This window comes from Hyperolius riggenbachi, chromosome 1 (assembly GCF_040937935.1).
Source record: "Hyperolius riggenbachi isolate aHypRig1 chromosome 1, aHypRig1.pri, whole genome shotgun sequence".
Classification (NCBI taxonomy): Eukaryota; Metazoa; Chordata; class Amphibia; order Anura; family Hyperoliidae; genus Hyperolius; species Hyperolius riggenbachi.
The window spans coordinates 179257402-179274084 of record NC_090646.1 but is presented as its reverse complement, the minus strand read 5'-3'; the positions used below and the strand labels follow the sequence as shown (position 1 = coordinate 179274084).

The 16683-nt window shown below is 41.9% G+C and overlaps 1 protein-coding gene across 1 annotated transcript in view; it reads right to left on the bottom strand.

Moving 5' to 3' along the window:
• Positions 1-139: 139 nt before the first annotated feature.
• LOC137563742 (uncharacterized) overlaps positions 140-16683 on the bottom strand; it is a 42348-nt gene continuing 25804 nt past the window's right edge. Inside the window, exons 3-5 of the mRNA XM_068276659.1 lie at positions 3915-4301; positions 1633-2092; positions 140-420 (exon numbers count right to left, since the gene is read on the bottom strand). Of these exons, the coding sequence (XP_068132760.1) occupies positions 177-420; positions 1633-2092; positions 3915-4301 (1091 nt within the window). The 3' untranslated portion in view covers positions 140-176. The remainder of the gene's footprint in view (positions 421-1632; positions 2093-3914; positions 4302-16683) is intronic.

The following is a 16683-nucleotide window of genomic DNA, read 5'->3' as shown; positions in this document are numbered from 1 at the left end:
ATATGAACAGAATAGCTGTGGAGGGTTGGCTTATCTAATTAATGTTCTAATTATTTACAAGCAATTAAGAGGAAATGTACTACAAACACAGTGGTAAAACAACTTCAGTGATAGTTTACAAAATTTTATTTACAAATGGAAGCCTTGAGGATTCTTGCAGTGATCAGGCGTTGAGGTTACGTCTCTGATTCTGAGTCTGATTCTGAGTGTGATTCTAAAGCTAGAGGTCCATAGCCCTCTTCCATAGCTCGTAGTCTGTCAACCACTCTCTCCAAGCAGCTAACACGTCTACAAGAAGGAAGATGACTTTTTATCCATTCGAGGACCCCTATTCCTTTCTCCTGAATGCTTTCCTTTGATTTTTCTAGAGGTTCCTTAGTATGCATTCTGTAATCCAGCTTCTCCATGCCATATAAACATCTGCAAACAAAGTTAGAAAAGTTATATATTACAGTTCATACAATTCTTTGATCAACTTAAAACATGCTAAATAGTTTAGGTTATACTACATATCGTTGCTATACATGGGAAACTATTTTTGTTTTACTATCCAGAAGTATATTTTAGGTATATATTTCCAGATACATCATAAATGCAGAACCCCCAGACAGATTCTATTCAGCGGCTGCTCAGATTCCTTCAAAAGTTGACAGATGGGAGCTGTAGCAACCTCTGTTACCACTAAGGGTGCAGCCTGGAAGGAAAGGGGGGGGGGGGGGCGTTCTATGCCTAGCAGCATTTTGTATCAGTGGCATAGCTAAGGAGCTATGGGCCCCGGTGCAAGTTTTACGTGCCCCCCCCCCCCCCCCCCCCCAAGCATTCTATACATAACAATTGATACGGCGCCCCAAAACCTGCCAAGGTGTCAGAGGTGCAAGTAGGGGATGGGAAACAGTTTGTTAATGATTATTACTATTTAAAGCATCTATTGAAGTGATTATTACCAACACAGGGCCAATAGAAAGCTAATATTGTGATTGAGGGAGGTCCCCGATGTGGTCGCTACCTCTGCAACCCCTATTGCTACGCCACTGTTTTGTATTCTTGCACATGATAAGTGATATTTCATTGGGGATCTTTACTGACTCCAGACTGGGGTCTTCAATGAATGTGGAGTCAACTAGGAAAGGGAAGTGCTGTGAAAAGCTATGGCTTTATTATTATTATTTTTATACATATATTATCTTAGGTTTATATGGTATTTACTGACACATATACACTAATACTTTACTTTAAAAAGGCTTTAAAGTCCAGTTCACACAGTCATTAAACATGGTATGGCATTTGACACTCAAGTGCTGTGCATTCAAATAAATGGACGTCACTTTTAAAACGTCAGTACTGGCTTTTCCAATTGTTCGCGCAAATGTGCACTTGATCCTATCGTCTCCCATCATCTCATTTCATCCTGGACACTACAAGCGGCATTCAGGATTGGCAAAGTAAGCACGGCGCTTCCTTCTCACCCTGTGGGGGTCAAAACGTGACGCTTTACCAAACGACGGGAACCGATGCCAAACACTTCTCTGCTCATATTTGCTCATTTGCAGAGAAGCATTTATCATCGGCTAAATGCGGTGCCACTTCAGACCCGTGTGAACCATTCTTAATGGAAACTTTACAGCAACTTACCCCCAAACGCATGCATAGAAGAGCAGGAAACCAATGATTCCGCCAGCGATGACAATGTGAGGGTTATGTCTCATCCTCTGCAGTTCTTGTGCAACTTTTTTAAAAGCACTTTTTATCTTCTTTAATCCAGCTGGCTTCTCCTCAGCCAATGTTGTGGCTGTGGTGACTTTATCACTGGTGACATCATCTGCTTTATTTTCAGCAGACTGATTCTGTACTTCCTCCACAGTCGCTGGAGGGGTGTATTCAGTGGTCACAGGAGTGGAATCAGGCATAGGAGTGGTGGCATCATCTGCTTTCTTTTCAGCAGACTGATGCTCTTTTTCCACCACAGTCGCTGGAGGGATGTATTCAGTGCTTACAGGAGTAGAATCAGGCAGGTAAGTAGAGGTCTTAATGTTGACCTCGTCCTCAAGGTCTTCCATAGAGTTCTGATAGTCGGTGTCCACAGGAGGGAGTCCTAACAAAAACACAAGACAAAAAAACAAAGAATTGTTAGTGTTATGCACGTGAGAGATCTTCTGACTTGACAATAATAAGTACCCCACTAACCTTCCCAATGGCTAAGTACAGTAGGTTGTAAACCTGGCAATAAATTGAACATGACAGCCATGCAACTAGCATTTTTTAGACGTTAGCAATAATTATAGAATGTTATTGTAGCTCTCACAAGTGTGATTCAGTACAATATCATCACTACTCATGTGATTTGTATCTGTATGGCATTAAATGAGCTTACAACTTCAGTCTGTAGGTGCTATAATGTTTATCAGGAAACTGAATGGAAACCATAGCAACAGATCAAGACTGGGTATAAAAGATACCAATAATTTTCCTCTCTCTGTATAAATGATTCATAAGATTGCACTAAGCAGGATGTAAACTGTATTGTATCCTTTCTGGTCCTAAGGCTAGGTTCCCACTTGTAAGTGTAGAAAATATGTACATTTTCTTGCACACAATTTTTCACTTTCTATCAGCGTTCACACAAGGTTTTTAAGTGTAGCTCATTGATCTGAATGAGAACGCACACTGTGTGCGAGATTATGCAGCAAGCTCTACCTTTTTTTCCACATGTTAAAATCACATTCAGATATGAACAAGCCCATTGACTTACATTTGTTGTAAATTCTAAAGCAATTCCACATGCAGGTAAACGCATGTAAACGGGTCTATGTATGCATGACATAAGCGAGCCCTCCCATATTTGTGCCAGCTGAGAGCCATGCTAAGCAGCATTAACAATAAAGCATGCAGTGCTTCAGAGGGACAATTTGAGAAACATCAGAGCAAACGATGTTCCAGAAAAAGGAGAGAAGAGCGTGCCTCTATGGTGCAATACGTTTAATCCAGTTTGCAAATTGCAAAAGAAATGCACATACAAGATCGCATACATTTGCAAGCATATCTTACATGCTCAGTGTTCCACTCCTCGGACGACGACCATGGCCAGTGGAGGACATCAACAAGGGTACATGGTAGGTCTGGAGTCCAGGCAAGCTCCTTGTGCCGGGGGGTAATGACGATGCGTTTCGACACACCAGTGAGTCTTTGTCATATCAGGATACCATTGGTGTGTTGAAACACGTCTTTATTATCACCTGGCACACGGAGCTTGCCTGGACTCCAGACCTACCATGTACCCTTGTTTATGTCCTGCGCTGGCCACGAGTGACGTCCGAGGAGTGGAACATTGAGCATGTGAGATATGCTTGCAAATGTATGTGATTTTGTACGTGCATTTCTTTTGCAATTTGCAAACTGAATTAAAGGTATTGCACCATAGAGGCGCTCTCTTCTCTCTCTTTTTTTTTGATACAGACACTTGTCAAATGCCACCGCTGAGAGAGCTGCACTGCATGCTACCTTTCCTTCTTTCATTTTCAGACACTGGCATTGGAGAACTGATCCACTTTGGACATAATATCCTTTAGTCCTGGTTGTAACATCCAGTGCACATACATTTGTCTATTGAGCTATAAAACAATGATCTGATAAGGATCTTGTTTATTTTTAAGGGAAGGGAAGATCTTTACTATTTGTTTACCATTTCTGAGATAGGTACGATTTAGTAAACTTTGTACATGCACTTTAATATGATATTTATCAGTTGCATATGCTTAGAGATTCAGAACTTGAAAACGAGATCTGATTGTCTACTGAAGGTAACTGCCACTTTTGCAACTGGAACTTCACTGCCTGTAATATTCTCCCCCTCCGTTCATAGTACAACAATAAAACGTTTCATACGTACAATACATACAGGAATAAGTTCAACTTACCTGGTTCCTTACTGTTGTCCCAGACAAAGACAGCAGTGCTTGGAACTGGCTCATACTGGACACCATCGATGGCAATGTGAGGCTCATAGATACCTTCATCATTGCTTTGAAGTGGATCTATGACCAGAGAACAGTTCCCTTGGTGAAAGTGGGAGATAAAGAACTCCGTCCTCTGGTTGTGGTGTTGCTCCATTAAATCCACATTGTTGTCAAACAGGAAAGCAGTGGAAATGTAAGCTCCACCTCTTTTTGGAATCTGTCTCCATTCCAGACTGATCTTATGGGCGTGGGTACGATCCACAGAGAAGGTGCACGGGATGAGCAGCCGCGATCCCGCGCGGGCATACAGCTCACCAGCTAGTACTCTCACAGAGGTGATTTCCACAGCTAAAGAAAGAAAGAGAAAAATATATTTTAGCATATTTGAAATCATTTAGAACAATGACATAATATAATTACAGCCAAACAGGCTCATTGTTTCAATTTAAGTATTACGTCAGTTTATTATTAAGTCTGATAATTGCAACAGTATATTCATTTGATTGGCTGAAGTCTGGTTGAAAGGGGGATGGAACTGTGAATTGAAAACTCTTTTTCCTATTCACAGGTACAAGACTAGTTAGTGTAACATCTTTTCTCCCAACATTTATTTATTACTTGTGTCCATGGACAGGGCCTGCATACCAGAAAGTGTAAAAGTGTGCAAGAAGCTCTCTTCTCCTTACAGCTTACGCCTTTCCGCTTCCTACCTTATAGAGACATGTTGCCATGGCAACAGCTGACGCATCATTCAGAAACGAACACAAACTTTGCAGCTTTCCATTGGCCTGTTGCGGTCGGTCAAAGTGATTTCAGCAAAATCAGGCCAGTGATATCGGAGAATAAAGCTCCCTGTAACTCGGAACCTTCTGTTATATTTTTTCTTAAATGTTAGGAGAACAATGTTACACTACCTACTCTTGTACCTAGCAATAGGTATAAGAATATTCAATTTGCAGCTTCATCCACCTTTAACGTGAGCCTTAAGCCAGAAAAAAAAATGAGTTTTACTCACCTGGGGCTTCTACCAGCCCCCTGCAGCAGTCCTGTGCCCTCGCAGCCACTCACTAATCCTCTGGTCCCCCGCTGCCAGCTAGTTCCGTTTTTGCCGACAGGCCCGCCAGGACTGGCCACGCGTAGCTTTTTCCGCATTCCTACCTGTAATTAGCACTATTGCGGGCCGCAACGCATAGAAAAATATGCCCCAGGTGAGTAAAACTCATTTTTTTTCTGGCTTAAAGGGGAACTGAAGAGAGAGGTATATGGAGGCTGTCATGTTTATTTCCTTTTAATCAATACCAGTTGCCTGGCAGCCCTGCTTGTCTATTTCTCTTTAGTAGTATCTGATTAAAACCAGAAACAAGCATGCAGCTAGTCTTGTCAGATCAGACTTATAAGTCTGAACCACTGAAACACCTGGTCTGCTGCATGCTTGTTCAGGGGCTATGGCTAATAGTATTAGAGGCAGAGGATCAGCAGGGCTGCCAGGCAACTGGTATTGTCTAAAAGGAAATAAACATGACAGCCTCCATATACCTCTCTCTTCAGTTCCTGTTTAAGGCTCACGTTAAAGGTGGATGAAGCTGCAAATTGAATATTCTTATACCTATTGCTAGGTACAAGAGTAGGTAGTGTAACATTGTTTTCCTAACATTTAAAAAAAATATATAACGGAAGGATCCGAGTTACAGGGAGCTTTATTCTCCGATATCACTGGCCTGATTTTGCTGAAATCACTTTGACCGACCGCAACAGGCCAATGGAAAGCTGCAAAGTTTGGGTTAGTTGCTGAATGATGCGTCAGCTGTTGCCATGGCAACATGTCTCTATGGGGGCTGGTAGAAGCCCCAGGTGATTAAAACTCATTTTTTTTTCTGTCTTAAGGTTCACTTTAAGCAGGAGAATGTATCCACCCTCAGCCAGCCAGTGAACATAAACTTAGATCTCAAAATTTGTGCGCGCAATTGCGTGTTTTCGTGCGTAAGCGGGATTTTCCATGCGCAAACAATATTGTTTTGCGCACAAACGCAATTTTTTTCCGCAAAAACAATGTCGTTTGTGTGTAAAAAATCGCATCTGCATGCAAAAAGTGAAATTGCGCGCGCAATTTAGCGAACGCACGCAAACGCAAAAATGTGAGCGAAAATGGCTGTGATATGGGTTATCACGGTTTAGTGAATCAAGCCCAATGTGTAATGTGCCCATTAATGCTACAATTTTTCTTTCAGATTCGATCTTTTGATGCGATTGGAATGATATAAACTAATGAGAAGGCAATTATCGAGTGTTCCTATTACCGGAATGATGTAAGAAGGTTTTACATTCCAATTCCATCATAAAATCCATGTTTTGGATTGATAATTTTCCCTTTTCTGAGAATAACGTTTTCTGAAACTCGATATCTTTAGTTATGCAGATGCTAGTCATAGACGATGGGCTTGATTCACTAAACCGTGATAAGTCATATCACGGCAGCTTTCACGCGCATTTTCACGTTTGCGCACGATCGCAAATTGCGCACTTTAGCACACAAAGGTGAATTTCATATGTGAAAAGTTATCGTTTTCAAGAGAAAATGCGCAATTGCGTGCGAAAATGCACAATTGCACGCAAATTTGCTATCACGCAGAAATGTGAAAATGCGCACAAAAACGGCCGTGATATCACCTTGTGCGCAAAGGCGAATTTGTGTGCGCAATTGTGCATTTTTGTGCGCAAGTATGATTTCGCATGGAAACTATATGGTTTCGCGCGCAAACGTGGATTTTTGCAATATTGTTTTCGTGCAGAACCGATATCCTGTGCACGCGAAACCAATATTGTTTCACTGAAAAAATCACGTTTGCGTGCAGAAATGCGCAATTGCACGTGCAAATTCGCGATCGCTCGCAAACGCAAAAATGCGCACAAAAACGGCCATGATATGAGTTATGATGGTTTAGTGAATCAAGCCCAATGTGTAATGTGCAAATATATCTTTTTTTTTCCTTCAAATGTTGGGAGACTAATGCTACACTACCTACTCTTGTACCTAGAAATGGGTATAAGAGTATTCAATTTGCAGCTTCATCCACCTTTATGCACCAGAATGTATCCACCCTCAGCCAGCCAGTGAACATAAACTTAGATACCAAAATTGTGTGGCTCCCATAGGAAATCAGATGGATTGGACATGTAAGTGTAAGGCAGGGAACACACTTGACTTTCAGTTTTCCACGCGCGTTTTTCTGCCTACTTTTTCTGCACACCAAATGTGTTTCCATGCAGGAAAACACATGCGTTTTTTCACAGCAGCTGATGTAACTGATAGAGGAAACTGCCAAAATGTGCTGAGTCATCATGCAGAATGTCAGTTTTTTTTCTGTGTGCGAACAACACAGTAAGTGTGAACTAGCACATTGATTAACATGAGTTCTCAGTTTTTCTGTGCAGAAAACGCGTACGAAAACTGTCAAGTGTGTTCCCTGCCTAAGTGTCACCCCCAATGTCTGCATGTCCTCCTGCTACCCCTCATAACCAAACAGTGCAGCACAGCCTTAATCCTGATGGAATAGACATACCTGATGAGAGATGCGGAAAAAGTAGGAAATATCCTACAATCAGGAACATCCTGATCTTTTGTCGCGATGTTAGGCAACAAAAAAGAAAGAACACAACCGAGCAGCTATCGAGCAATCGAGAGCAAGTGTGGTCAGTGCTATAGACAAGCAAAAGTGACCAGTGTGCTGTGGCTGTCCACCGGTATTATAGTACCAGCTCACTATGACATCACTATGACATCATAATATGGCCCATGTAAGAGTGCTAAAAGCTGATTGGTTGATATGGGTACACACCCCTCTAGTATCATTTCCTTTGCAGAACTATCCTAAATCTACAAATTGGCTTACTAAAGACGCTAATGGTGGCCACTAATGACCCAATCTTTTTCATCCAATCTTACCATTTCTATGTAATATAAGGGACTGCCTAAATTATCTATTCAATATATTAACTCAATCTACCCTTATACTACATAGATTTGGTAAAATTGGATAAAAAAGATTGGAACGTTAGTGGCCACCATATGGGTACCCATTAACGATACAATTTTCCTTCAGATTCGATCTTTTGATGCGATTGGAATGATATAAACTAATGAGGAGGCAATTATCGAGTGTTCCTATTACCGGAATGATGTAAGAAGGTTTTACATTCCAATTCCATCATAAAATCCATGTTTTGGATTGATAATTTTCCCATTTCTGAGAATAACGTTTTCTGAAACTCGATATCTTTAGTTATGCAGATGCTAGTCATAGATGATGGGCTTGATTCACTAAACCGTGATAAGTCATATCATGGTAGCTTTCACGCGCATTTTCACGTTTGCGCACGATCGCAAATTGCGCACTTTAGCACACAAAGGTGAATTTATATGTGAAAAGTTATCGTTTTCAAGAGAAAATGCGCGATTGCGTGCGAAACTGCACAATTGCACGCAAATTTGCGATCATGCAGAAATGTGAAAATGCGCACAAAAACGGCCGTGATATCAGTTTGTACGCAAAGGCAAATTTGTGTGCGCAATTGTGCATTTTTGTGCGCAAGTATGATTTTGCACGGAAACTATATAGTTTTGAGCGCAAACGTGGATTTTTGCACGAAACAATATTGTTTTCGTGCAGAACCGATATCCTGTGCACGCGAAACCAATATTGTTTCGCGGAAAAAATCACATTTGCGTGCAGAAACACGTAATTGCGCGTGCAAATTCGCGATCGCTCGCAAACACGAAAATGCACACAAAAACAGCCGTGATATGAGTTATGATGGTTTAGTGAATCAAGGCCAATGTGTAATGTGCAAATATATCTTTTTTTTTCCTTCAAATGTTGGGAGACTAATGCTACACTACCTACTCTTGTACCTAGAAATGGGTATAGGAGTATTCAATTTGCAGCTTCATCCACCTTTATGCACCAGAATGTATCCACCCTCAGCCAGCCAGTGAACATAAACTTAGATCCCAAAACTGTGTGGCTCCCATAGGAAATCAGATGGATTGGACACATAAGTGTGCTGTGACCCCCAATGTCTGCATGTCCTCCTGCTACCCCTCATAACCACACAGTGCAGCACAGCCTTAATCCTGATGGAATAGACATACCTGATGAGAGATGCAGAAAAAGTAGGAAATATCCTACAATCAGGAACATCCTGATCTTTTGTCGCGATGTTAGGCAACAAAAAAGAAAGAACACAACCGAGCAGCTATTGAGCAATCGAGAGCAAGTGTGGTCAGTGCTATAGACAAGCAAAAGTGACCAGTGTGCTGTGGCTGTCCACTGGTATTATAGTACCAGCTCACTATGACATCACTATGACATCATAATATGGCCCATGTAAGAGTGCTAAAAGCTGATTGGCTGATATGGGTACACACCCCTCTAGTATCATTTCCTTTGCAGAACATGGAGTGGAATGATATAAACTAATGAGAAGGCAATTATCGAGTGTTCCTATTACCGGAATGATTTAGGGCCCGTTTCCACTATCACGAATTCGCATGCGGGCAACGCCCTTAAGAAGGTTTTACATTCCAATTCCATCATAAAATCCATGTTTTGGATTGATAATTTTTCCTTTTCGGAGAATAACGTTTTCTGTAACTCGATATCTTTAGTTATACAGATGGTAGTCATAGACGATGGGCTTGATTCACTAAACTGTGATAAGTCATATCACGGCAGCTTTCACACGCATTTTCACATTTGCGCGCAATCGCGAATTTGCGCATGAAATTGCATTTTATTTAGCACGCAAAGGTGAATTTATACGCGAAAAGTTATCGTTTTCAAGAGAAAATGCGCATTTGCGTGTGAAAATGCACAATTGCACGCAAATTTGCGAATGCACGTAAATGCGCACAAAAACGGCCGTGATATCAGTTTGCACGCAATCGCGAATTTGTGTGGGCAATTGTGCATTTTGTGTGCAAGCATGATTTTGCACGGAAACTATACGCTTTCATGCGTAAACGTGGATTTTCGCTCGAAAAGATATTGTTTTCGTGCAGAACCGATATCCTGTGCACGCGAAACCAATATTGTTTCACGCAAAAAAAAAATCACATTTGCACGCAGAAACGCGCAGTTGCACGTGCAAATTCGCGATCGCTCGCAAACGCAAAAATGCGCACAAAAATGGCTGTGATATGAGTTGTCAGGGTTTAGTGAATTAAGCCCAATGTGTAATGTGCAAATATATCATTTTTTTTCTTCAAATGTTGGGAGACTAATGCTACACTACCTACTCTTGTACCTAGAAATGGGTATAAGAGTATTCCATTTGCAGCTTCATCCACCTTTATGCACCAGAATGTATCCACCCTCAGCCAGCCAGTGAACATAAACTTAGATACCAAAATTGTGTGGCTCCCATAGGAAATCAGATGGATTGGACATGTAAGTGTGCTGTCACCCCCAATGTCTGCATGTCCTCCTGCTACCCCTCATAACCACACAGTGCAGCACAGCCTTAATCCTGATGGAATAGACATACCTGATGAGAGATGCAGAAAAAGTAGGAAGTATCCTACAATCAGGAACATCCTGATCTTTTGTCGCGATGTTAGGCAACAAAAAAGAAAGAACACAATCGAGCAGCTATCGAGCAATCGAGAGCAAGTGTGGTCAGTGCTATAGACAAGCAAAAGTGACCAGTGTGCTGTGGCTGTCCACCGGTATTATAGTACCAGCTCACTATGACATCACTATGACATCATAATATGGCCAATGTAAGAGTGCTAAAAGCTGATTGGCTGATATGGGTACACACCCCTCTAGTATCATTTCCTTTGCAGAATATGGAGTGGAAGCATATAAACTAATGAGAAGGCAATTATCGAGTGTTCCTATTACCGGAATGATGTAAGAAGGTTTTACATTCCAATTCCATCATAAAATCCATGTTTTGGATTGATAATTTTCCCTTTTCGGAGAATAACGTTTTCTGTAACTCGATATCTTTAGTTATGCAGATGTTAGTCATAGACAATGGGCTTGATTCACTAAACTGTGATAAGTCATATCATGGCAGCTTTCACACGCATTTTCACATTTGCGCGCAATCGTGAATTTGCGCATGAAATTGCATTTTATTTAGCATGCAAAGGTGAATTTATACGCGAAAAGTTATCGTTTTCAAGAGAAAATGCGCATTTGCGTGTGAAAATGCACAATTGCACGCAAATTTGCGATTGCACGTAAATGCGAAAATGTGCACAAAAACGGCCGTGATATCAGTTTGCACGCAATCGCGAATTTGTGTGGGCAATTGTGCGTTTTTGTGTGCAAGCATGGTTTCGCACGAAAACTATACGGTTTCATGCGCAAACGTGGATTTTCGCGCGAAAAGATATTGTTTTCGTGCAGAACCGATATCCTGTGCACGCGAAACCAATATTGTTTCACGCAAAGAAAAATCACATTTGCACGCAGAAACGCGCAGTTGCACGTGCAAATTCGCGATCGCCCGCAAACGCGAAAATGTGCACAAAAATGGCCGTGATATGAGTTGTCAGGGTTTAGTGAATTAAGCCCAATGTGTAATGTGCAAATATATCATTTTTTTTTCCTTCAAATGTTGGGAGACTAATGCTACACTACCTACTCTTGTACCTAGAAATGGGTATAGGAGTATTCCATTTGCAGCTTCATCCACCTTTATGCACCAGAATGTATCCACCCTCAGCCAGCCAGTGAACATGAACTTAGATCCCAAAATTGTGTGGCTCCCATAGGAAATCAGATGGATTGGACATGTAAGTGTGCTGTGACCCCCAATGTCTGCATGTCCTCCTGCTACCCCTCATAACCACACAGTGCAGCACAGCCTTAATCCTGATGGAATAAACATACCTGATGAGAGATGCAGAAAAAGTAGGAAATATCCTACAATCAGGAACATCCTGATCCTTTGTTGCGATGTTAGGCAACAAAAAAGAAAGAACACAACCGAGCAGCTATCGAGCAATCGAGAGCAAGTGTAGTCAGTGCTATAGACAAGCAAAAGTGACCAGTGTGCTGTGGCTGTCCACCGGTATTATAGTACCAGCTCACTATGACATCACTATGACATCATAGTATGGCCCAGTGCTAAAAGCTGATTGGTTGATGTGGGTACACACTCCTCTAGTATCACTTCCTTTGCAGCTTAATCCTAAATATACAAATTGGCTTACTAAAGACGCTAATGGTGGCCACTAATGACCCAATCTTTTTCATCCAATCTTACCATTACTATGTAATATAAGGAGTAAAGTGTTGTACCGTGTTAGCCACGAGTAAAAGCAAAAAGTTTTGAATCAGGATGATACCATTTATTGGCTAACTTAGAGATGGATAAACAGTGAGCTATGTAATATAAGGGACTGCCTAAATTATCTATTCAATATATTCACTCAATTTACCCTTACACTGCATAGATTTGGTAAAATTGGATAAAAAAAGATTGGAACACTAGTGGCCACCCTTATGGTGGCCCATTAACGCTACAATTTTTCCTTCAGATTCGATCTTTTGACGAGATTGGAATTATCAAAACTAATGAGAATCCATCTAATAAAATACATCTTTTGGATTGATAATTTTTCCTTTTCTAGTCGACCAAAGAATTGTTTCACATCGCCTTGTACCCTTTTCCACTGCACAACTAAATAGCAAAATCACAAATCGCTAGGGTTGTTATTTTATCATAGAAACCATGAGAAGTATTTTCCTCTATAGTGATTCGATTTGGAAATCGCAATCGCTCTCTGGAGCAATTTTTAGAGTGATAATGCAATGCAAATGAAAAATCGCCATCGCTGACGTTTGTGATTTGTGATTGCAATTGTTAGTGGAAAAGGTCCCTTATAGAGAAACGTTGCCATGGCAACGGCTGACACATCATTTAGAAAGTGACCCAAACTGCTCAGCTTTCCATTGGCCTGATGCTGCTGTCAGTCAAAGTAATTTCAGTGATATCGGAGAATAAAGTTTTCTGTAACTCAATATCTTTAGTTATACAGACGCTAGACATAGACAATGTGTAATGTGCAAATGTATCTTTTTTTTTTTTTTTTTTTTTAAATGTTGGGAGAACAATGTTGCACTACCTACTCTTGTACCTAGAAATAGGTATAAGAATATTCAATTTGCAGTTCCATCCACCTTTAACCTCCTTAGCGGTATGCCTGACACTGTGTCGGGCATACTGCTCTGTGGCCCCAGGAGTCCCCCATAAATAAATAAATGTGGCAAATGGCTGTAAATCCTCTAGCTAGCAATAGGCTAGCAAGTAAGAGTCTCCGACTCCCCAGGATCCCCACCGATCCCCTGCAATCCCCCTGTTTATACGTTACCCCCCTGGATCCAGCGATCGCGGCACAGCTCCGGTCTCTCTATGGGGAGGATCGGGTTGTCGCATGACGTCATCTGTGATCCTCCCCATAGTGAAGACCGGAGCTGTCCGGGGAGGCTGCATCGATCGGTGGATTCAGGCTGGGTAACTTATAAACGGGGGAACGGCGGGGATCGGAGGATGCCGGAGACTTTCAGCTAGCCTAGTGCTAGCTAGAGGGTTTATAGCCATTTGCCACATTTATTAAAAAATCGGGCAAAAAGTAACAAAAACTCCTGAGTGGCGTAACGAGATGAAATGAGAAATGAGAAGGCAATTATCGAGTGTTCCTATTAACGGAATGATTTAAGAAGGTTTTACATTCCAATTCCATCATAAAATCCATCTTTTGGATTGATCATTTTTCCTTTTCCAGTCGACCAAAGAATCTTTTTTCCTCGACTTGTGCCACACACAGCGCAGTCTTCTATACAATTCAACCATAAAAATTGCGTCAAAAGATTGATTCTGTAGGAAAAATTGTACAGTTAATGGGCACCTTTACAGATATTAGATTTTTGGTGTTACAGAATAAACATATCAGATTCTTGCTTTAAGAATACCCTACTAGGTATGCCCATCACATGCGCTGTGTTTCTGCTGCATTAGCATTCTGAAACATGCATTGACGTAAATAAGAATCACGGCAAAATTGCAACACCCAATTTTACTGCTATTTTTCAATATTGCAATTGTGATTTTACCCCGATTTTAATTGCAGCGCCGCTAGTGGACAAGGGTACTATTCCTCCCTGACACAATTAGGGGAAATACTGTTGAAATGTACTATATACTGTTCCCATAAATGTGCTCCCAGCGATCTGTATACTGTATTACTCCACAATGATGATTGAAATAAAGCACAAAGGGTGTTTATGATTTCCTGTAACAATCATGCGTGATTTTGCCACAACTGAAATGTGCTATGTACCTTCTCCATGAATGTGAACAAACTTGCTGCTATTGTGCTCATTTTACAGCAGTCGTCAAAACATGCATGGCTGCACATACAGTCCTGGCCAAAAGTTTTTTGTCAAAAATATGAGTTTTCACAAAGTTTGCTGCAAAACTGCTTTTAGATCTTTGTTTCAGTTGTTTATGTGATGTACTGAAATATAATTATAAGCACTTCATACATTTCAAAGGCTTTTATTGACAATTACGTGAGATTTATGCAGAGTCAGTATTTGCAGTGTTGGCCCTTCTTTTTCAGGACCTCTGCAATTTGGCTGGGCATGCTCTCAATCAACTTCTGGGCCAAATCCTGACTGATAGCAACCCATTCTTTCATAATCACTTTTTTTCTGAGTTTCCTTAGAATTAGTTTTTTTGTCCTCCTGCCTCTTGAGGAGTAAACACAAGTTCTCAATGGGATTAAGATCCGGGAAGTTTCCAGGCCATGGACCCAAAATGTAAACGTTTTGGTCCCCAAGTCACTTAGTTATCACTTTTGCCTTATGACACGGTACTCCATCGTGCAATGCATTGTTATTCACCAAACTGTTGTTGGATTGTTGGAAGAAGTTGCTGTTGGAGGGTGTTTTGGTACCATTCTTTATTCATGGCTGTGTTTTTTGGCAAAATTGTGAGCCCACTCCCTTGGATAAGAAGCAACCCCATACATGAATGGTCTCAGGATGCTTTACAGTTGGCATGACATAGGACTGATGGTAGCGCTCACCTTTTCTTCTCCTGACAAGCCTTTTTCCAGATGCCCCAAACAATTGGAAAGGGGCTTCATCAGAGAATATGAATTTGCCCCAGTCCTCAGCAGTCCATTCACTATACTTTCTGCAGAAGGGGAGAGAAGTGACTTTTTTGGTGCCCTTCTTGACACCAGGCCATCTTCCAAAAGACTTCGCCTCACTGTGTGTGCAGATGCGCTCACACCTGCCTGCTGCAATTCCTGAGCAACCTCTGCACTGGTAGCACTCAGATCCTGCAGCTGAATCCTCTTTAGGAGACAATCCTGGCGCTTGCTGGACTTTCAGGAACGCCCTGAAGCCTTCTTCACAACAAGAACAAGAATTGCACCTCTTTCCTTAAAGTTCTTGATGATCTTATAAATTGTTTATTTAGGTGCAATCTTAGTAGCCACATATAATAGATTGCGGAAAAGCCGCCACGTGGACTGGCAGCAAGGCGGCTGATTTCACGTCCAGCGAGGCGGTTTGCACGCAGCAGCGTGCGTCTGGTGTGGCTGGGTCTGTTAGTTCACACAGGTTGAGGAATATGCGCGCGCGCTGAGAGGCAGAACCTTTATGACAAACAAGGAGGGATCAGCTGACCAGGTTGGTCAGCTGACCTCAGAGCAAGTGGCTATTGGTTGATCGGTGATGGGTGGCGCCAGGGAGCGCCGCTCTATATATAGTTACTGCTGGTCAGTCTCAAGTTGTCTGCCGTTGCGAACACTTACGTGAAAGCACTCAGACCATAGTCAGATCCCACAGTGTGTTAGAACCAGGAGCAACTGGGAATTCACACTGAGCCAGATTACTTCTGTATTATTATTGTGTTATACTTCAGACTAGTTCCAGGGTGTTGAGACCACAGACCTCACACCCAAGACTAGGGATACTGTGTTATCATTGTGTTATACTTCAGACTAGTTCCAGGGTGTTGAGACCACGGACCTCACACCCAACACTAGGGATACTGTGTTATCATTGTGTTATACTTCAGTCTAGTTCCAGGGTGTTGAGACCACGGACCTCCCACCCAAGACTAGGGATACTGTGTACCATCATATTATACTTCAGACTAGTTCCAGGGTGTTGAGACCACGGACCTCACACCCAAGACTAGGCATTGTTTGATATCTGTTATGACCTCTTGCATTCCTGACTATCCCTCTGATTTCTGATTCGGTACCTACGCATATCTGATTACCTGTTGCCAACCCTGCCTGCCCTTGGTTACCGAATCAGCCTTCTGTCTCTGTACCTTATCTGCCCGTGTGTTGCCGACCTAGCTTGCCCGACCTTGAGAGCTTTTCCTCTCCATTGAGAGATTAGTCTCCAGACCTGCTTGTGACACCCACCTTCCAGGTGTCACTCAGCCACAGGCCCTTCCTGCTATTTAGCCTGGGGCTCCACCCCTTTGGATGTCTCAGGCTGCTGGAAGGTCTTTGCACTTCCCAGAGGGAGGTATTTCCCATACTGCCAAGGACCACCTGCTCCTCGGGTGGTCCCACTCAAAGTCATTACTGTTGCACCAAACACTCACACTATATAGGTGTCCAGAGGTTAGTCATACTCGGATTATTGGTGATTCTGCAGATCATCCATAATTGGGTATATATCTGTAT